The 24,329-nt window shown below is 32.3% G+C and overlaps 1 protein-coding gene across 2 annotated transcripts in view; it reads right to left on the bottom strand.

Moving 5' to 3' along the window:
* Nucleotides 1–22,423, bottom strand: part of LOC145258299 (uncharacterized) — a 61,139-nt gene extending 38,716 nt beyond the window's left edge. Inside the window, exons 1-4 of one of the 2 annotated variants that reach the window (XM_080116342.1) lie at nt 21,914–22,025; nt 18,898–18,984; nt 14,640–14,703; nt 1,850–1,940 (exon numbers count right to left, since the gene is read on the bottom strand). In XM_080116342.1, coding sequence (XP_079972468.1) covers nt 1,850–1,940; nt 14,640–14,669 — 121 coding nt within the window. In that variant the 5' untranslated portion in view covers nt 14,670–14,703; nt 18,898–18,984; nt 21,914–22,025. Of the gene's footprint in view, nt 1–1,849; nt 1,941–14,639; nt 14,704–18,897; nt 18,985–21,913 lie in introns of both variants that reach the window. The other variant, XM_080116341.1, reaches the window with a different exon arrangement.
* Nucleotides 22,424–24,329: the final 1,906 nt, after the last annotated feature.

Raw genomic sequence — 24,329 nt, 5'->3', positions numbered from 1 at the left:
TTATGTTCACGTGGCAATATACATTGTTTCGGTTGAAAATTAACAGAAATAAAAAAGAAGATATTACTCCTATGCATTAACAATTGTGTTTTATTTCTCAACACGATTGACCCTCAGCCACCATTGTATAATATAAATTTAGGAGGAATCTAAAAGAGAAATAACGTTACGTTTTTTTATAAGAATCAAACTGGACAAAACCATTGCGGATGAACTTACAGATGCTAGAGCATAACGCAACCAGTTGATTGATCGGACAGGGTCTCTAATATCCCGCCTAACCAAAGTTACCACATTACCACCTTACATTCATTAACTCTTATCCTTGAGTGACCTTCAGGCCTTGATAAATGGTAACTCCCAAGTAAAAAAAAAAAAAAAAAAAAAAAAACGAAGTTAAGACTATAGTAGAAAAACAGCTTTGCTACTAGGATCACATTCTAAGGTATCATGGGTCGCCATCCGTTACTTACAGGTGGCTTTGTTTTTGAAGGGGTTTCACCCGTCTGGATAGGATTGCACTGGGTAAATTTGTACCTCCACCGATAGGATATGAGAATGTGAGAATCGCAGCAAAGATAAGAACACTAACCCGAATAATGCTAAATATTAGGAACTTATGTCAATAGCAATTAAATTAGCTAGTGCCAATTTTGACAAAGGGCACACTGAGTGCATGATAATAATCCGGATCTGTAAAATAGAATCATTTCCAGAAATGAGTTACATAAAGTTGAGGCAGAGGTAGATAAAAGAGATAATGACAAATGATGTTACGTTTTTGAGCTGAGAGAAAAAAATGTTTTCAAATAAATTTCTCCGTAGAAGCCATGTGAATGAGACACTGCCAATAATGTAGAAATAATCTAATGTTAACTCAATGTCTTCCTGTGAGCATTACTCATTTCAGTGAAGTTAGGAAGTTAAGAACTAAATAATTAACTAAAATAACATTAGTCACTCTCTCCCGAGTTAATTCTCTCCAAATAAATCCTTGAAGAAAACTCACCATACATCTCCTTGTGTCCTCTTTCTTCATGAAAAGAAGCTTATTTCTATAGACAGCACTAGATGAAACAGCAATGACTAAAAGAAGTGATGACATCAGACAAGTATGTATAAATACACCAAACATATGTAAAGGGTGTTTTTTTAGAGGCGGCAAATTTTGAACTGACAGTCTATTTCTTTATCTGCAGAAATAGCAACTATTGGTTATTTCGTGTTCAGTTTGGTTTGGCAATTCATAATGAAGAGACTGACATCTGAGCAGCATTTTCAAATTGTGCAAATTTATTTTATTTACATTTGATGAACAAATAATATCACAAAATGGACCGATCAATTGGCCACCTTATTTGTACGATTAAACTCCATTAGATTATTTTCTTTGACGATATGTAAAGTTCCATGTTTTCACTTATAAACCAGACACATTGATCACTTGGAAGACAACAGTCGACGTGTTATTGTTTAAATACATACTAAGCTAATGCATAGAGTTTGTGGAAATTGGGCCTCTAGATTATGACATACATACGTGAGCTGCAGGGGGTATATGCCAGATATTATATTTAAGTAATAAATGTAAAAAATAAATTTTCGATATGAACCACATATTTGTATAAAAATATTTTTCTGTGATTTATTTTAATTTCAAGTTTGCTACCTTTAAAAAAAATAATAAAGTACCCAATATAAAGAACTTGTTTATTTTGTTAAAATGCTACAATAATCGAAATATTCAATAAATTATGAATTGTAAAAACTTCTAAAAGATCGACATGTTTATCGGATTAAAATGTTTGAAAAATTATGATTTAGCATAACTACAATACTAAAAATGTACCTGGAGTTTCCCTGGGACTGGAAGCCCATTTTGGAGGTGACAAAGCAAAAGTCTGTTCATTGACTGTGATGTCTTTATTCTGGACATCTCCCTGAAAATATAATGGAAAGAATCTTGAAAAATATATCAAATTGATACCTTACATGATCCAGTTAAACATTTATCCTGTCGACCATAAAATTTACTTTCTGGTTTAATTTTTTTTTTTAAATATAACTTTACCATAGTTTGGAGACTACATAAATAATGTTTGGCATTTATTTAAAAACAATGTACAAGACTCCTTAAATAAGTTCCCAGACTTTTTTAGTATGACCACTTTTATTGTTATTCCCCTTCAGAGTAATCTCCTCTGGCTGCAATCCACTTGTTGTACCATTCCAACAGCTTCTGGAAGGTTGTGGAAGACCTCTTGTGTGAGTGTATCAATGACCCTTGTCACAGGCTCTTTCATCTCCTCAACTGTCTCAAAATGACAGCCTCTAAGGTTTTCCTTAAGCTTAGGGAATAACCAAAAGTCACAGGGACCAAGATCTGGACTATAGGGAGGGTGAGGAACTGTCTTGATGCCCATTTTGATCAAATAGTCTGTGACAAGGATAGAGTTGTGGACTGGTGCATTGTCCTGGTAGAAATGCCACTGACCCAATTTGAAGAGTGCTGACCCCTTCAGACGGAATCGCTTCCTGAACTCACCTTAAAACCTCAACATAGCATTCCTTGTTGACTGTCCAGTGGGAACTCAGTGCATGTAGATCATGTTGGTGCTGTCAAAAAAAGGGATTATCATAAGTTTCTGTGTGAATTTGCTCTGCCTGGCTTTCTTAGGTATGGGAGAACCACCATGCTTCCACTGGAACTCTGTTCCTTGTCTTTGGGTGATAGCAGTAAATCCAGCTTTCATCGCAGGTCACTAGAGCATCAAAAACTGCAGAATCTGAATTGACCAATTAAAATATCTCCCTGCTGTCATGACGTCTTTCTTTCTTCTCTGAGTACCCTTGAGACAGTTCCTTGCAAATAATTGTGCACATAATTCCCACACTGACATCAAACTGTGCACTTATTGCCTCTACAGACACACGACAGTTCTTATCCATGAAATTCGTTATTTGGCCAATCAACTCTGGTGTTCTGATTTCCTTACTCCTCCTACATATCTCATCATCCCTCACAAACTCCCTGCTTTCCTTGAATCTCTTATGCCACTCAAAAACAGGTGCTCGATTCATGGAAGATAGGATAGTCCAAAAGCAGTCTAAAACATTTCCGTGGCATTTTTTCTAAACTTAAAACAGAATTTTATTGCATATTCTTCTAAAGCATCCTCACTTCCAGATTGCATTTTTGAAATTCACCAGTTGCAACAATCAGGCTTTAGTAGGGTGTATTCCAATTGCTGCTGTAGCTGTTCGTTTGAACCTGAAATCATAAAAATTGGTCAGTCATCTCATAATATGAATAACAATAGAGTCTACTACAATTTTAAATGTCAGTACAAAAAAGTCTGGAAACTTATCGAAGGCACCTCGTATATTCTGAAGTAAGTCATTAGTTTCTTTAATTATTGATTCTACTTGGAGATTTTGAGGAGTGTGGAAAAGCCCCAAGGTGATAGTAAGATACTAGTCATCATGCTATCTATAAATTAAATTATTGGATAATCAAAGTCAGCACATTAACTCGATTGCCTCAAATTTTCATCCACCTCACAAACTCTTTAATCCTTTCCTTGAATGACACTTGGGTTTTCATAAGCAGTGACTCATTAGTAAAAAAAAAAAAAAAAAAAAAAAAAGTGTAAAAATTTCCAATCTTTTTAATACATTAGGATTTGCTTAGAATTTTGAAACTGGTTTAATTTACTTTCTATATGACAGTTTAAATACTTCCAAATTCATTTCAAATTTCAAAAAGTCATGAAGTAATTCATTTTTAACATTTTTTTTCAACCAAAAAATAAATTAAGATAGTACCAATGCATTATTTATTTAGATCTGAAGAAACAAAAACGTGGATATATGAGGTCTATTAATGTGAATATAATACTGATATTTTTCTTTCTCTCTCTCTCCCACTCTTTTGGAACAGAGACCACAAAAAATAAATTATTCGCATTCTTCCATCATAGATATAGTTGACAACTTCACCATCACATAAACAAGAAAGACACTGTAGACTACAAGTTGCAGTGCAAGGTAGGTAATGCCTTAGCAACACTTAACTAGCTCTGCAAGATCTGAAAAAAAATTCACCATCAGATCTAAATTAAGATTTAAAAACAAGCAACATTTTGTTCACACTGTTATAAGGAAGTGAAACTTGAAATCTCAAGAGAGGAAATTGGATGCATTTGCTTCCAAGTGCCTTAGAAAGATTTTAGGGATCAAATGGAACAATTGAATTATCAATCAAGAACGTAGAGTAGCAACACGCATGAAAATATTTAAATGGCTTAAAATATCTCAATAATGAGATACATATTTTTAAAATCCAATTAAAATTTTTAAAATCCAATTAAAATTAAGGCAGTTTTGACTATTTTGTGCTTTGCATGTTTGGATATTTTTCCCTATTTTAGACCATATGCATTTTTTGCGCTACTTTTTCATTAAAAATGTTATATCTTTGTTAAAACACAAGATTAAGCAATGAAATTTGCCACATAAGTTTATTTTTGTGCAAGGGATCAGAATATGTCACTGAAAATCTTAAGAAATTAATGGTTTCCAAATAATCTACAGTAAATGCGCATAAATATGCTGCAATTCCTTAAAAATGCCATGTATTCATTAAAAAAAGAAATTAGAAAACTCAAAGTTGAATTATAATGCATTTTATGTACAAGAAACTGAAATCAAAGTCTAAGACTGTTTAAAAATGAATAAATTGCAATATTTCTTTGGTTATTATTGTAGATTAACACTGTCTGTTACCCCCCCCACCTCGCCCCATCTGACTACCTCTCTAAAATAAGATTCTACCTTTTTAGGCAATTACATGTGAACATCCTGAAAAACTTCAATGGAAGGCAAACAAAAATTATTTTAGAATTTAATGTAAAATTATTCATTTTAGGCTATTCTAGCGCTTTAGGGCAGTTAACCATTTTTTTCTAAAGCCAGTTATGTGTAGTTTTAAGAGAGTATTTGTGCAATTATGGGAGGATGAGGAGGCTTTCCACTCTGACTTTTGGTTGGGGCTAAGGGAAATTATGTGTGAACATTCTGAAGACTTGACAAAAACAACAAAAACAATTTTAGAATTTAGAATAGGGGTTAGTTTCACATAAATTTAATGTAAAATAATTCACTATATTGAGGCCATTCTAGCATTTTAGGAAAGTTAACCAATTTATTTTTATGGGAGATAAATCATGTTCATTTTAAGGTAGGATCTATTTTTTTTTTGTTTTTTTATATGTAACATACAGACGAATTTTTTTTGATGAGGAGCTTGCCCCTCAGACTTAGCGTTATTGTTAGGGCTAAAGGTTTTAGGAGGAGGCTTACGAATAGAGGTATGATTAAAGGAGTTTTTTTTTAAATTTTAAGAGGGTGTTTGACACTCATATTTACGGTTAGTGGTTCATAATTCTTTTGAAAATGTTATGACTTAAATTTTGAACATCAAATTACTTTTAAAAAAGCAAACTTAGGTAAATGAGGTTGTGAAACTTTACAAGAATTAAAACAAAGATAAATTTTATTTAAAACAAGTAATGTCACTCTAACAGAAAATGTGACGTTTGGAAAAGTATCAAATATTTTTCCCATCTATTTAAAAAAAAAAAAAAAAAAAAAACATTTGCTAAAGCTGACAAATTGGTCACAAATTTTGGATGAATTTGACTTTTATTTTCAACTAGCGGTGGGTACCCGGCGTTGCCCGGTTGTTTGGAGGTGTGTGTGGTTTTGGGTAAATCAAAACTCCGGAGTGGGGGGGGGGGATTAAAATTAAAAAAGAAAAGGTTTGGTAGGGTAAGTATGAGGATCGAACCTGAACCCTTGAGACAAAGTTGGAAATTAAAGTGTGAAGAAAAAAAAAAAAAAAAAAACATGCAACGTTAACCACTTGGCCACCGCGACATACAACGGAAACACATTTGAATTTACTTATTTAAGTATTAAAAACAGAATTGACACGTGGCCGCAATAAAAGTTAACTCTGCTACTTCTATTTGACCTCATTAATGAGGTCAAATAGAAGTAGCGGACTTAACTTTTGCTGTGGGGCCTTTTGGGTTTGTTTACCCAACTTTGACTGGTTTTTTCCCCAAGATGTTGGGGAGGGGGAAACCAGCTCCCCATTGTCCAGATTGAATAGCAATTGTCTGATATATGGAGTTTGGCCCCACATTGATCAAAGCTGATTGCTTCTGAACGTTTCCCGAGAACAGTGTTAGCTTTGAATTAGTTTCGCTTTTTATACAAAAAAGCCCAATCAACACGTGAGAAGCCAAAATAGCAATAATTTTGTAAAAGTCCCTGTAATTAAATCTAGACGCTACGCGCTTTCCCAAATCATAGATATTATTATCTAGGGGGTACATAAACAGTTCTAAGCGATAGTAACCCCCCGTTGGTGAAAAAAGCCTTTGCGAGACATACATGAAATGATCACACATTTTGCCTTTTATATATATAGACGAGCAGGGGGGTACCCGGCTTTGCCCAGGTGTTTGGAGGTAAATCACAACTCCGGGGGGGGGGGGGGGTTAAATTAAAATAAAAAAGTTTTGGTAGGTGAGTATGAGGATTGAACCCGAATCCTTGAGGCAAAGTTGAAAATTAAAGTGTGAAAAAAAAACGTGCGACGTTAACCATTGGGCCAACGCGACATACTAATGGAAACACGTTTGAATTTATTTAATTACTTAGAATTTGCAGGTGCACGTTTTAATGTCTTAATGAGGTCAACTTTGACTGCAGGGTTTTTATTTTTATTTTCCCAAGATGTTGGGGGGGGGGGACCAGCTCCCCTTGTCCAAATCCACACGCAGCGAGCGAAAACTGTTGAATATTTATCTTCCCGAAGTCGAGCAAATTAAGTAGACAGGTGAGCTCCGTTGCTACTTCAGAGATATTATGATTTATATGTGATATAAAATGTTTTAAGAAGTTGTGAGCCGACCGAGCGCTTCTCTGAAAAAAGCCTTTCTTGGACATACACAAAAAGCGAACATACATACACACATTTTGGCTTTTATATATATAGACTAGCGGGGGTACCTGGCGTTGCCCGGGTGTTTGGAGGTGTGTGTGCTGTTAAATAAAAAAGAAACCGTGGGGAGGAGGGGATCGAACCGAAGCCCTGAGGCGAAGTTTGAAAATAAAATCGGCCAGCCAGAATGAGTTACTGAAAGATGTTTGAATTTATTTAAGAACCAAATTGACAGGTGCGCGCACGGAAGTCGTAGAGCATTACAACAATGACGAAGACGAAAGCAATAGCTATTCAGCAAATGAGGTCAATGACCAGGTTTGTTTGTTATAAGCGAAGTAAAAAAGAAAACATTAAAAACGACCGTTAAAACTTAAGCGGGAGGGGGGGAGGGTAATCAAAACATCGAAAAAAAAAACACAAAAAAACTAATGTAAGGCAAACGAACGATGTTAAATGTAAAAATTGAAAAAACAAAAAAGAAAACAGAAAAACGAACATGTGAAAAATGGCTTAAATAAGCCTGTTTCGATATTAAAATTTAAAAAATCGGTGGGTACCCGGGTGTTTTGGGGTGTGGGGTCGGGGGTGGATAAGCGAAGTAAAAAAAAAAAAAAACAGAAAAACGAACATTACATGAAAAATGGCTTAAATAACACTGGTTCAATATTTAAATTTAAAAAATCGAAAAAAAAAAAAAAAAGACGTCTCACACCACGATTCGAACCCAAAACGTTTAGATAACGAACCAACGCACTAACCAACTGAGCTAACGCGATGTACATGAAATTTAGTCAGTTCTTCAAGTATTTAAAGTAAATCAGGTCATGACGTCATCTGATGCATGTGTAGAATCGGTCATCCTCACGAGAGGACAGTTTTTGTTGACCCCCTCCCTCCCTGTCGAAAATTGTCGATTTCGGGATGAAAAAAAATGAACGTTTTTGGCCAATTTTTCAATATTTTTCGAGCGAAGGATGGGGCTTCAATATGATACCGGGTTTGTGAATTTTCGTTGTCTGTCGAAAGTTTTTAGCGGACACACAAACACACATACATACATACAAACAAACAAACATACATACACACATTTTCGCTTTTATATATATAGATTACATTTTTTGTCTATTTTTCTACTGAGTGACACATTATTTTGTTTTTAAACTTTCCAGTTTAAGACGTTTATTTATTTCTCAACTTCACTAGAAACTGAGCACCCCTACAAATATTTAAATATTATTGTTTTTTTTTGTGTGTTTTTTTTTTTATAATCTAGTAGATTAGTGTCCATCCAATAATAATCCGCTGAAAAATTTGTAAAAAAGACGAAAATGAAAAAAAAAAAAAATATGGAGGGGGTACCGTTCGTATACGTGAACCAAAAAAATCATATTTCACACTTTCAGTTGTTCAAAGCAAAACACTGTTTAATTCACTGTTAAAAACTAATGCAATTTATAAAAGTGCATGCAAGTTATACATCTAGAAAGCTTATTTTCTTGTCTTTTAAACCATATAAATATTTTAAAAATTTCATCAGAAATTGCAAGTTGGACAAAGTCCATAACACCAAACTGGTTGGGATTACTTTAATAATTGTTTTCTGATAACCAGGATTGCAGAGTTAGAGTCAGAGGTTTTAGCTGGATTCAGAGTCAGATTTCTAAGAATATTAGGAGTTGGAGTTGGAATCAGACTTTTTTATCCAACTCCGACTCCTTAACTCAAATAAATTTATTTTTTACATGGTTTTCTTGTTTGGTTTTACCAGTTACACAATTTAGCTGATTTTTGTCTGATTTCGTCTTTATTTTTGGAGATATATTATTTTGTACTGTTCTGCAATGCTTCTACTTCATCAAGATATTTACGATCATCGGATGCATATTCTGTCTGTACAGCTGTTTTCATTTTGGTTGCGACATTACACAGGATCAACATCAAACAGAATTTTGCAATTGGATTAGTCCAGGATTGATCCGGAATTTGAATCTTATCTAAAAAAAAAAAAATTTTTTTTTAAAACTGGCCTAAATCGATAAGAAGCAACTCATGCTACTATAGCCCTTTATAGCTTTTTCCTGTTTTTCCTTTGATTCTCTTTCCATAAAGGCAATATTATCTTTTAAAAAATTTCTTCACTGTATAATATGTCTTTAGTCTTCTGATGAGAAGCGTTTGGCTTCGAAATGCCATGGCTTAAAGAGGTTTCCTTATCCTTAAATATTGTAGTCCCTTTTGAACTAATAGCATAATAAAATTTCATTGTAAATTTTTTATCCTTTTATTATTTTAACTTATTCTATAAAGCTGGTTGAGTGTATATGTGAGTATATTTATCATTCAAGTGAATGTTAAACGTAAAAAATATACATGAAAAGTATTTATAAAATGCTTGCTGAATAGGTGTAGGAGGCTGGTATGTGGATTGGCAGAATAGATTTCCACATAGGGGTCAAGAAGTCAGAAGTCGGAGTCGGAGTCAAAGATATCAAAGGAGTTGGTGTCGGCATCCTAGGAATTCTAGGAGTCGGAGTCAAACTTTTACTATCCAACTCTGCAACTCTCCTAATAACCAAATAGCTCTAATTAAACTAATTATACTCTGATAACAAAATAAACTAGTTATATTCTGATAACAAAATAAACTAGTTATATTCCGATAACAAAATAAACTAGTTATATTCCGATAACAAAATAAACTAGTTATATTCCGATAACAAAATAAACTAGTTATATTCCGATAACAAAATAAACTAGTTATATTCCGATAACAAAATAAACTAGTTATATTCCGATAACAAAATAAACTAGTTATATTCCGATAACAAAATAAACTAGTTATATTCCGATAACAAAATAAACTAGTTATATTCCGATAACAAAATAAACTAGTTATATTCCGATAACAAAATAAACTAGTTATATTCCGATAACAAAATAAACTAGTTATATTCCGATAACAAAATAAACTAGTTATATTCCGATAACAAAATAAACTAGTTATATTCCGATAACAAAATAAACTAGTTATATTCCGATAACAAAATAAACTAGTTATATTCCGATAACAAAATAAACTAGTTATATTCCGATAACAAAATAAACTAGTTATATTCCGATAACAAAATAAACTAGTTATATTCCGATAACAAAATAAACTAGTTATATTCCGATAACAAAATAAACTAGTTATATTCCGATAACAAAATAAACTAGTTATATTCCGATAACAAAATAAACTAGTTATATTCCGATAACAAAATAAACTAGTTATATTCCGATAACAAAATAAACTAGTTATATTCCGATAACAAAATAAACTAGTTATATTCCGATAACAAAATAAACTAGTTATATTCCGATAACAAAATAAACTAGTTATATTCCGATAACAAAATAAACTAGTTATATTCCGATAACAAAATAAACTAGTTATATTCCGATAACAAAATAAACTAGTTATATTCCGATAACAAAATAAACTAGTTATATTCCGATAACAAAATAAACTAGTTATATTCCGATAACAAAATAAACTAGTTATATTCCGATAACAAAATAAACTAGTTATATTCCGATAACAAAATAAACTAGTTATATTCCGATAACAAAATAAACTAGTTATATTCCGATAACAAAATAAACTAGTTATATTCCGATAACAAAATAAACTAGTTATATTCCGATAACAAAATAAACTAGTTATATTCCGATAACAAAATAAACTAGTTATATTCCGATAACAAAATAAACTAGTTATATTCCGATAACAAAATAAACTAGTTATATTCCGATAACAAAATAAACTAGTTATATTCCGATAACAAAATAAACTAGTTATATTCCGATAACAAAATAAACTAGTTATATTCCGATAACAAAATAAACTAGTTATATTCCGATAACAAAATAAACTAGTTATATTCCGATAACAAAATAAACTAGTTATATTCCGATAACAAAATAAACTAGTTATATTCCGATAACAAAATAAACTAGTTATATTCCGATAACAAAATAAACTAGTTATATTCCGATAACAAAATAAACTAGTTATATTCCGATAACAAAATAAACTAGTTATATTCCGATAACAAAATAAACTAGTTATATTCCGATAACAAAATAAACTAGTTATATTCCGATAACAAAATAAACTAGTTATATTCCGATAACAAAATAAACTAGTTATATTCCGATAACAAAATAAACTAGTTATATTCCGATAACAAAATAAACTAGTTATATTCCGATAACAAAATAAACTAGTTATATTCCGATAACAAAATAAACTAGTTATATTCCGATAACAAAATAAACTAGTTATATTCCGATAACAAAATAAACTAGTTATATTCCGATAACAAAATAAACTAGTTATATTCCGATAACAAAATAAACTAGTTATATTCCGATAACAAAATAAACTAGTTATATTCCGATAACAAAATAAACTAGTTATATTCCGATAACAAAATAAACTAGTTATATTCCGATAACAAAATAAACTAGTTATACTCCGATAACAAAATAAACTAGTTATACTCCGATAACAAAATAAACTAGTTATATTCCGATAACAAAATAAACTAGTTATATTCTGATAACAAAATAAACTAGTTATATTCTAATAACAAAATAAACTAGTTATATTCTGATAACAAAATAAACTAGTTATACTCTGATAAAATAAACTAGTTATATTCTGATAACAAAATAAACTAGTTATATTCCGATAACAAAATAAACTAGTTATACTCTGATAACAAAATAAACTAGTTATATTCTGATAACAAAATAAATTAGTTATATTCTGATAATATAAACTAGTTATATTCTGATAATATAAACTAGTTATATTCTGATAACAAAATAAACTAGTTATATTCTGATAACAAAATAAACTAGTTATATTCTGATAACAAAATAAACTAGTTATATTCTGATAACAAAATAAACTAGTTATATTCTGATAACAAAATAAACTAGTTATATTCTGATAACAAAATAAACTAGTTATATTCTGATAACAAAATAAACTAGTTATATTCTGATAACAAAATAAACTAGTTATATTCTGATAACAAAATAAACTAGTTATATTCTGATAACAAAATAAACTAGTTATATTCTGATAACAAAATAAACTAGTTATACTCTGATAACAAAATAAACTAGTTATACTCTGATAACAAAATAAACTAGTTATACTATGGTAACAAAATAAACTAGTTATACTATGATAAAAAAATAGCTCTAATTCTCTTCTCTGCAACCTCTGTTCTGAGTTTGCTTTATCGTTATTTTCATGGTAAGTGCCTAACTGAGCTTCAATCTATGGTCCCCCCTCGCCAAACTTTCACAAGAAACGCTCGTCTAGCTGAAAACACTATCAATAATTCCCCCATCTGTACCTAAACCTAAACGTAGATTCTATGAACTAAGCTTCTGTCTTAGAAATGCACGCCTGTGGAACTGTCTTCCGTTTTCCTGTTTCCAGCTGACTAAATCCAATTGTCTTCAAGTCCAATGTAAACAAATTCTTGACGAGCCGTTTCAATTAAATTAACAAATCTACCAAATTTCCATTACTAACAATTACTATATTGTCCAACTGACTACTGTACACTCTTAACCCTTATCCTCGTGTCGTCTCTGGGCCTTGATAAGTGGTGATGCCTATGTAAAAAAAAAAAAAAAATAAAAAAAAAATAAACTAATTATACTCTGATAACCAAATAGCTCTAACTAAGCATGTATACAATTATTTTTAAAAACCGTTCTGGAATAAAACTAAACAACAAAAAAAAACTTGTCTGTTGTTTACAGCTGTGCTATCGCTGCTGTTGATGCTATTAATATTACAAGGCAGTTTTTCATCGAAACTCAAAAATAGAAACAATTTTGGGGGGGATAGGGTATCATCATTTTAAACTGCTAACTACCACAAGAGAAAACAGCATACAATTATACTTTTAATGGATAAAAACAGTAAAAAGATTGTTTTACTTACGAGTGGATGTCCGAAGAAAATTTTTCAAAATTTTCAATACTCATCGTGTTGAATTCTTTCTTTTAACACAAAACGAGTGATTAAAAGTATTTTGGACACTCCAAACTATTAAAAATGACTTCTCTTCCAGATTAGTTTCCAAATTTCATGACAAAATTCTTTATACAAACACAGTACAAGCATTTACAAGTTGGGGGTCGTAGGAGTCTTTACAGAACCTTACTGAAAATGCTGTTTTATGATGTTCACATTTTTATCATTCTATTTGCTTAAAACTCTTAAAATATATAATGTATGTTATTACATATTAATTCATTTGAAAGTAATCATTTCCGAACAAAACGATGGTATTTGGAGGACTAAAAGTGCTTTGGTTTTTAAAATATGACTATTTTAGCAGAATCCCCTTGAAATCTGTGATTATCCAAAGCCTTTTATCGTCTATGTAGACCACACTAACCAACAGGTGGTATCATAAATAATCTGAAAACAACACATGTACATGGGCTCGGACATACCCAAAAATGGGACCCAGAGAGAAGTTCTAAGCAAGTGCTCCAATGGATCCCTAATAAAAAAAGAAGAGGATGACCAAAAATGAATTGAAAGCAGACAATCGAAAAAGATTTGATTGCAACAAGAAGACACTGGAGGGACACTGTGGATTTTTTTTTTTTTTTTTTTTTACAAAGAAATCGCCACTTATCAAGGCTCCGAGGCCACTCGAGGATAAGGATTAAAGAGAGTACCGTAGTCAAAGGGACAATATTATAGTAATTGTAAGAAGTGTAAATTTGGTAAATTGGATTACTTAAGGGGAACGGCTCATCAAGAACTTGTTTACATTGGACTTGAAGACAACCATATTGTAGTCAGCTGGAAAGCAGGCAATCGAAAGAATAAGAATGGCTTCAGATTGAAAATGCTGGTATACTTTGACTACTTCATGTATTGCAGGATGCTGAGTTCCTAAATCAAATCACAGAGCAAATAATGGAGTTATTTACTGTTCTTTTCAATTGCTTCTTATTATTCCTGTACCCAAAATAGTTTTATGCAGCCATCACCAGGAACTATTTTCACTACTTATTTGGATTGAACCAAGAGAGGGCCACATTCCTTATCAGGATCTCTGGACCCTGAAATAGACTTCCAAGGAAGGTACTAAGATTTGGTCTTTTCTAGGAATCAAATGGAGCGATCGAACTATCAACCAAAAAGTCAGAGACCAAGATAATATCGTCAATAATCTGCAAACAATGTTTAGGCTGGCTCGGACATGCCTTAGGTTTGGCCCCAGACAGAATTGCCAACTAAGTGTTTCAATGCACTCCTGACAGGAAGAGAGGAAGACCAAAGTTGAACTGGAAGTAATAATTGAGAGGTTTGATTGCAACAGGAAGAAACTGGAGAGACACTGTGAATCTGGTTTCAAATTGAAAACGATGGTATACTTTGACTGCCTCATACATCGCAGGACCAAGGAACTTCTAAGTAAGCAAAGGGAATTAAGGAAGATGTAAGACCTTACAGATATATTTCATAAAATAAAGCACTTGAAGAATTGAAAATTTGTTAGCAGAAAATAAAAATATAGTTGTTGTTACTTACTGCTTTTGGAAGACTTTGTTTTATCGGCATGAAATTAAATTCACGTTTCGTTGTTTTGCGTTTCCTACAAAGATAACGCATGTACATTAAAATAAATGAAAAAATTTAAGGACAATGCAGTTTTGAAGAAAAACACTGTTTGGTACGAGACAAGTTAAAAAGAATAATGAAAATAATGAAAGCAATAATTTTCAATTAGAAATTTATCAACATAATGCGTCGAACTCAGATGTTATGTTCTTTGAATTTTCAAGGTATAACTCTTCTTCTTCAGAAAAAAAAATTTTTTATTAAAAAATATGTACAGCCACTCAGTGGAGACATGTTATGTCTGGAGCCAGGAGTAGAAAGATGGCAGTAGAGTAGATTTACAGAGATTCTTAAATATTGTAAAAATGAAGGTCGGTATAAATGTTATTATTAAATTATTGTAATATTATTTTACAGATATTAAATGTGTTATCATTTATTATATACATGTGCACATTTCTTTCTTCTCTTTTATGTTTTTTTAAAAAAAAAGATTGGATATATTTCTGAAAAAATAAAAACTTGTGACGGACTCGATGCTGAAGCAACCTTTTTTTTGTTAGAAAAGGAATTTTTCCATGTTTTTATTCTGCAGTTAATCATGTTGCCTTCTACCCAATTTATAATATGGAAGGAATGGAAGGAGATTAATAGTTGTAAAAAATAACAAAAACAAAAAAAACAATACATTAGTTTTTCTTCTTTTTTAAATGACCAAAAATCAGATAATTATTCCATCGCAATGTATTTGCAATACTTATTTAATCTATTATATAAAGGGCAGGTGCCCAGGTCTCTTTTTTGTTTTTAATTTTCTTATCATTTCATTCTAACTGGAGATGGGGCATCCTACTGGATGCCAGACATACACCTGCAATCTCAGACATTCCAAAACAAAAGATCTTTTTAGGATTCTAATTGTCTTTTCAAGTGCAATTGTTTATATCTCTCTTGCACTTAGTTCACTGGGTCTATTTACCAGGTAGTTTTTGAAATTCTTTTTATGAGTCCGGTTGCTCCTATAATAATAATAATAATAATAATAATAATAATAATAATAACAATAATAATAATAATAACAATAACAATAATAATAACAAAAATAATAATAACAATAATAATAACAATAATAATAATAATAATAACAATAATAATAATAATAATAATAATAACAACAATAATAATAATAATAACAACAATAATAATAATAACAATAACAACAACAACAATAATAATAATAATAATAATAATAATAAAGATCTTCTTAAGATTCCAGTTTCCTTTCATGTCATATATAAGATCTTGGCATTTCGTTATCTTTTCCCTCTTGGCTCCATTTAAACCAGCATCATTGGGACTACTAACTTCTATTAAAGTTGCTTCTTTCTCTTTCTGGTCCAATATCACCAGGTTTAATAGTTTCATTTTCAAGGTGCATAGCTGTAGGATTTGCATAGTTATAGTGGATGATGTATGACTTATTTCCGACTGTTCTTTTTGGTATACGTTCCCAAAAATTGTTGTTACATTGGTGGTGACCAGTAAATTTACTGGATCAGATCTCTTGGACCAGCCTTAATTCAGATAAGATCCAAAGTGGTGTGTTGAAAAACCGTGTTCTTTATATAACAAAGTCATGGTCTGCCTAACCACTAGGATCTCAATGAGGGACTTTTACCCTCTGCAAGAGTGCAGTCAGCATATTCTAATACCTTATTGACTAGGTCGCAATCTTTTGGTGAAGGTGCGGGTGCTAATGTAACAATGGCTTGCAAGAAGTAACATTTCAGTTGACTTCCAAATTGCTTCCATCTTGTCCAGTCCAGCTCAAGCCTTGTTGCTAGCACATCTAGTCCATTTGATTTTCAGATTCACTGTTAAGAGTTAACTCATCAACAGATTCACTGTTCAGGTTAACTCATCGACATTTTGGAGAAAAGTTACATTCAAGAAGAAATATTTCCATATTGATTCTTCAGAATGTGCTGTTTTGTTTGTGTTCAATACAATTTGTTATTATTGTCTGACAGTGTAATGGGGTTTCTGCTTGTTCAATAGTTTTATGATATGACACCCCCCCCTCAAAGTATTAGGAAGTAACAAAAAAGAGGAAATAAGTTGATCAGCAGAACAAAATTATAGGAAATGAGATTGTAGGAAAGGCAATGGAGAGAAAGTTGTTCACCAAGGCACACAAGGGAAAGCTGAAATAGGATTGTTAATCAAGGTGTGGAGGTCACCAAGAAAAAAAATTGGATATAGAGCTGAATGTATTTAGAATTAGTTTATCGACAGTTTTAGGAGTGGGGGTGAGTTTTGCGACAGATAGGGACAATTTAAGAACAGTTATTAATTTGTGACAGTTGAGGACAATTGATAGAAGGTTGCAGCTTGGACCAGATCGAGAGCACTTTAGGGGCCCAAGATGAAACGATGAATTGATCAATTGACTAACGAACATGGTCTCAACAGAAAAATAAAATGCAGACATAAGCGTTTAGAAGGTCGATGGCTTCACACACATCCAGAGTACAACGGATACGTGCAGAATGTGTTTATGTTTAGAGTTGTTTTATTTTTTCATACTTGCGACGGTCGCTGATGAGAGAGAAAACAACACGGCCAGAAGAGATGAAAGAGAAGAAGACATTGGAGTCGGCAATTGTTGTTGATAGGGAGTTGGTTGGTTGGTTGGTTGGTTGGTTTTGTTTTACGGCATATCAACCCTTTTTGGGTTATTTAATGCCGAATCCAAAGATTTTGAAGAAAAAATTTTTTAATAGAATATATTTGTTGTTTTCACGTCAGTTTCTATTTAACCCATAGTTGGGACCCTAACAGGTACTACCACTCCGGGTCAGAGTGGAGCAATAGTAATTAAAGGGTGGCTCCACACTCCCCAAAGCCCACAAGCTGGGGCTTCACCACTGGATATAGTTTAAGGTCATATCCAGGACCCCCATTGAGGGACTTTTACCCTCTGCAGGGGGGCAGTCGGCGTATTCTAATGCCCCACCGACAGGGCCGTTGATAGGGAGTAGATGGTCTCATAGTATCGACAAAAATTATAAGGCCATCGGCATAGCCTGTGTCAGTATATTTCTGTGTAGAGTACTTTCTTTCAACTTGTTGATTGACATATCAGTCATATAAAGGCAAATATTAGTTTATGTTGTTAAAACCAAAAAAAAAAAATCTTCAATCGATTTCAGCAAGTTTTACAAATATAATAAAGGAGCTAATCCTCCCACAGTTCTACCACCCAAATTACGAATTTAACAACAACAAATTTCTTCAATATTTCAGAATTTTTGAACTGAAGATTAATGATTTGGATTATTGTTCACATCTTGAATGCTGTTGTCATATTCCAACTGACTTATCCTCCAATTTTCTTTTGAACTTGAAAATCTGCATAGAATTGTGAATGGAACCCTTGGCATAAAGTTAGATAATAGCCGGGTACATATAGATAGGTAAACAGATAATTAACTGTTTATGTATGTATGTACCTATCTGTCTGCCTATATAATTATCTATCTATTTAGCAGAGTAAACAACAGAGAATTGGAATAGTGACATGTTTTGACATGTATCAAACTTTGTGACTGGTGAATTGCACCAGAAGTATCCAAACAGGGATCCGACGTGACATGTCAGGTGTTCTGGTTTGAATAAGCTGAATTAAGTTTAGTTGAGTCGGTCCGAGATGTCGAGAAAGACAGATGGGCTAAAACGGGTCTCGCCATGAGGGAGGGGACGGTCTCAGAATGGAGACATAGAAAAACTCACAAGCCGAGAGTTCATTGATCCCTCCCTTTTTGCTATGACAAATACCTGGGAGTGAATAAAATAGATAAAATCTAACGTCTTCGTCTTGTGAAGCGTATTCCTTAAAGCAGGTCCGGTTCCCCAAGACGTTGGCGAATCCCCCAGAAGCGACCAGCAGCAGATAGGCATGTCGTCTTTGTTATGTATATGATACATGTTGACATGCATGCACCAACAACACTAGTCGAGTTACGAGCTGTTAAGATAGACTTTTAGGATGAGGACAACAGTCCGTGATATATCACAAACACAACGTACATATGGTCCATTATGATAAGAACATAAAAGACATTTTAATGCCACGTATATACACAACACACATACTATTCAACGCTATATTCAACAATAACAAGATCTTACAAATTCCTAACTTCATTCATGATGCCATGTGACTCACACTTTTCTGTAATGGAGTTGACACAAACTATCAATAGCTCACTGACTCCAATTGACGAGGTACATACTGGCAAACCTGAATAAAGTTCTAAAAAAAACAAACAAAAAAAAACATCACATGAACTGAAAGATGAAACGAAATAAATAAATTAGTAAATAGAAAATTTGAATAAATCTATATATATATATAAAAGCGAAAATGTGTGTATGTATGTATGTGTGTTCGCTTTTTCTGTATGCCAACAAAAGGCTTTTTTCAGAGAAGCGGTCGCTCGCTTAACAACTTTTTAAAACTTTTTATATCACATACAAATCATAATATCTCACAGTTAACAACGAAGCTTGCCTGTCTATTTAATTTGCTCGATTTCGGGAAGATAAATATTCAATATTTGTTGCTCGCCGCATGTGGGTTAGTCTTTTTCCTATAACATCTTGGGGGTGGAAAAAAAAAGCGTTCAGCAGTAAATGAATACTATTCCGAAGTTGACCTCATTAAGTCATTAAAACGGGCACCTGCTAAATCCAACTAATTAAATAAATTCAAACGTGTTTCCGTTAGCATCTCGCGGTGGGACAATGGTTAACATCGCACTTTTTTTTTTTTTTCACACTTTAATTTACAACTTTGCCTCAAGGGTTCGGGTTCGATCCTCATACTTACTTTTTTGTTTTTATTCCCCCTCCCAAACACCCGGGAAACGCCGGGTACCCCTCGCTAGTATATCTATAAAAGTGAACATGTCTGTGTGTCTGTCTGTGTGTGTACATTTTCCTATGCAATAACTCTGTCAATTTAAAGTCTACAGACTCGAAATTTGATATACAGGGTACTGAGATTTGGGAAAATCTTTGTGATCTGTTTTCGGCCAGAAATTTGGCTGTTAAGGGGTCAAAGTTCAACGATTTGACTTTTGAGAACTCTACCGAACTCCTCCGACAATTTTGGGTCGGAACACTTGAAATTTTAGATATAGGTTCCTTGGACATAGATCTAACTTAATAACTTGATTTGAGCCCAAAACAATAAATGTTAAGGTGTCATAATAGGGGCCAAAGTTTAAAAAAATTTGACCTCTGCGGTCTCTACCAAATTACTCAGACAATTTCTGGTCTAAACATTTTAAATTTTCCATAAAGGGTATTCAGAGATAGGGCAAGCTTTTTTATCGGCTTGGGTCAAAAACTTTTAGTTACCAATATATAAATGTACGTCTGTTTGCATGTCTGCCTAAAACTTTCGACAGAGGCGACGGATTTTACCAAGATCAATATCGTTTTAAAGTTCGACCTTTCATACGACAAATATCGAAAAATTGGCTAAAAACATTAATATCTTCTTCTTCAACTAGGCACTTTTCTACATGATGTGGGGGGTCGCTTTTTTCGCCGATATTTTTGAAAGATATCCTCTCCTTTCGATTGTCTAGCCTTAATTTAAACATAAGTCACTTCAGGTTTAGCGGTGATGTGATCGTAACCGCAAAGACGTCAGGTTTTTTCCCCGTTCTTTTCCTCCTTCGCGGTACGGGTTCGAGCCTGGCTGCCTTCCTACTACCACTTTTTTTTTTTTTTTGCTCAACATACACATCCAAACACCCGGGCAACGCCGGGCTGAAATGCGAGTAAATAAATAAAAACAATATATCGTTTTACTTTGTTTCATTTTCCATTTCCGATTTACTGTTTTGACTTTTTAAATCTACTTCGAGACGAACTATTTCGTTCGTGGTGGTTCCGGGCTGATTAAGGCCGAATCACCACGAAAGTAAGCTATTAGTCAATTTTACTCAAATATGACTTGTGAATGTTTAAATCAGTGTTGACATTACGAAGGCCATAGTTGAGGTCAACCTTTTGTAACCCTAAAATTTATATACGAAACTGATCCCCACTCTCAATTTCAAACTAATTATTCTTTTTCTATTGATATGTTGTTGTAGTGTGTTTCCGCATCCCCAAGTTTTCCAGATTGGGCAAAACTTGCGAAGAACGCTTTGTTTTACGGTTGTTTTAAAAATGAAACGGAAATTTAAATTTTACCCAAAATTTTATTGATATAGCGATGATAATATGAAAATAAATTTAGAAGGGCCATTTTGAATGTCCTGTTAAGAAAATCAATATTACTTGTCAAACGGAGGTCGTGTCGTGTCTTACACAATTACTTTTTTTTTTTTTTTTTTTTTTTTTTTCAATAAATATTCGATTTACAGTAAATAATAAAAATGGCGCATATGCAGTTTACGAACCGTGCTATTCTTTAGACAGGGCTTTCAAGTTAAATTTCAAGTTTTACGGTATCTTCTGTTTATTAAATTGTTAGGTGAAAGTACAGAATAGATACAATACATCCTTCCTTCTGCGTGTTAACAATAAATAAGTTTATTATTTCAGCACGGTCCGTATCCGGTATAAGTACCAAAAAATATTAATTTAATGTGCGAGTCATAAACAAAAACCCAAAATAAAAACACAAGCTGTATAATATTTTTAATATCAAAATGGCATTTATTTTTCCCGCTTCATCGAAAATGATAACAGATTGTGTCATAACAAATAACTAATCGCAATTACTATTGCGATTGCATTTTCAAATATAAATAAAAACGTTTAATCATTATCTATACTTTCTCCAATTTTAATAATAATAATTTTCATTTAATGACATCGTAATTAAAAATGTAATTTTGGTGCTAATGCAGAGAGTGATCCGCGCTATTTTTTAAATCGTATTTCCACGTTTAATTAAAGTTTTATGATATGTTTTTTTTTTTATTCAATTGTTAGGTGAAAGTACAGAATAGGTACAAAACACCCTCCCCTCCCCATGTTAAGAATGCCTTTTAAATAATAACGTTATTATTTCAGCACGGATCACTCTGTGCATGAGTACCGTAATTTTAAAACACGAGAAAACATGCGTTAACTTTGGTATCGTCTAAGTTTTTCTTGTTTAAAATAAACAAACATAAAAATATATTTATTTAAATTTTTTAAAATGTGTAAATACTTACGCAAATCTCAATTTTTCGTACAAAAGACGATGTTTCCGATTCATTTTTAAAAATTCCAAAAAAATAAGTTTGACAAAAAGATCGTGACTTTTTTTTGTGAATGAAATATTTTGGAACTCTTTTGCGTGTGAAAACAATTTATGTCCAAATTTTGAATTTTCCTGTTTTCCTATAACAAAACAAAAACAAACTTCACACCAATATCGGTACGACTCAATTCACTCAGCTGTATTTGCTATTCTTGTCGATCAAATAGGGTTATCCCCCCAGGGTTTTACCTTCTCCTTTGGTTGGGAAGAGGCATTGCCGATTGCCTGAGATCCAAAATTTGAATTTTCTATAAATTTTTAGGCAAATGTGTAGTTTAGCGGCGTAAATTATTTGACAGACAGAAAAATTATAAAAAACTATTTTTATATAAAACACAGGTACTTGTACAGTTTAGTCAAGACATTAAAAAATTAAAATATCGAAAAAAGTTTAAATTGTATGTATCCGTTATGGGACGAAAAGTTCTCTGAAAAAAAAAAATTTTCACTTAATTTCATCAAGTAGTTTTTTTTGTTTTTTTTTTTTTACACCAAAAAAACAATTTGTTATGATACCGAGCAAAATGTTCGATTTTTAGGAAGAAAAGCTAGTATTTAGAGATGGGGATGGGTGTCAGCGCTTTAACTGGAGTTATCTCCCTTTGTCATTTCTAAAATTCAAACAATTTTTTTTAAATCCAAGATGGCCGCCTTCACCGCGCTCTCATAAAAACATATTTTTCCGCTGTAAAAAAAAAAACTACTTGATGAAATTAAGTGAAATATTTTTTCGGAGAACTTCGTTCTATAACGGATATATACAATTTAAACTTTTTTCGATATTTTCATTTTTTTTTAATGTCTTCACTAAACTGTACAAGTACCAAAACACATTATTAGACCCTAAGGCTGAAATAAAACCAGAAAAAATTCACTTTTATTATTTTTTCATCATTTTTATTAGACTAAATGTACGACAATCGAGGCCGCCATATTATTTTTAAAATTTGGCCTTTCTAAGGTTTTACAGATTGGGCTTTTTTACGCTCTTTCATTATAAAAAATAGCGGTCAAAAAAATTTCAAGAGCGTTAAAAAAAAAAAAGAAGGCCAAATTTGGCCTTAAAAAGGCCAATCTGTCAAACCTTAGAAAGGCTACATTTTAAACGCAATATGGCGGCCTCGATTGTCGTACATTTAGTCTAATAAAAATGATGAAAAAATAATAAAAATGAATTTTTTTCTGGTTTAATACGGCCTCTGGATCTAAAAATGTGTTTTATATAATAATAAATAGATTTTATAACTTTTTGTCTGTCAAATAATTTACGCTGCTAAACTACATATTTGCCAGTTTTTAAATTATTTAGGGTGCACGTCGAAAGTTCAACGTAATTAAAAAAAAAAATCTTTATGGTCACTGAACGTGAACGAAAATGTAATTTTCCAAAACTTACGTAAATTGATCAAATAGTCATATTTTTATAAAGAAAATCATTTTTAAACGATTTAAAACAATTAACATGAAATTGATAGTATTACAAGGCTGATCGTGTAAGTTTTAATTATTGTGGACTTATCTTATTCTTTTTGCTTACTCATAAAATTTGATTTTCTTAAATAAAAATAAAACTACTTGTGTTTACGTAATTTTTTGGAATAGAACATTTTCCTTCCGTGACTGCACATAGATCATAAAGAATTTTCTGTATGTTTTTTTTTTTTAATTGGATTGAATTCTGAATAAGAACCGAAAAATCGTTATAGTGTATGTACCCGTCACGAAATGTAAATGCCATATTCCAAAAATCACGTATTATTTATCAAAAGGAAAAGCCAAAATTATCTCTAGATACAGAACTAACGTCTCTAAAATGTATCGAAGACGAAACGATTACTGACTGTTTTAAGGGCAGAAACAACAGAAAATGCATTAAAACTCTCGGGTGAAATAATAAGCGATAGCCTGTTAATCTCAATGACACTTAAGGGACTTACAGCTGATTTAAAACTATTTACAACTGTTATGATGCAAAAAGACAAACCCATAACTTTTAGTGAATTTAAAGTGGCATTGCGTAGTTACGAAGAGACGAATCAGATGCTCACGAACAATAATAACTCTAGCAATATTATGAAGTTCTAAAATGCTTCTCAAAAACCAACACAACCAAATTACACATCTCCCTGCAATGTTTTCCCCAAAATAATTTTCCCAAGAAAAAGAATAAAATTATCTGCTATAATTGTGGACGACCCAATCACAAAAGTTTCCAATGCCGATATAAAAACTCAAAAGTGGGCTCTATCAAAAGTGCTGAGAACTTTAATGAAGAACATACATTTCTATTCACATGTAAATCTGGCAATATGACAAACGGTAAAAAT

This window comes from Euprymna scolopes, chromosome 33, assembly GCF_053919585.1.
Source record: "Euprymna scolopes isolate OS-2025 chromosome 33, ASM5391958v1, whole genome shotgun sequence".
Taxonomy (NCBI): Eukaryota; Metazoa; Mollusca; class Cephalopoda; order Sepiida; family Sepiolidae; genus Euprymna; species Euprymna scolopes.
Note: the sequence above shows the minus strand (reverse complement) of the source record. Positions and strands in the feature narration are given on the sequence as shown.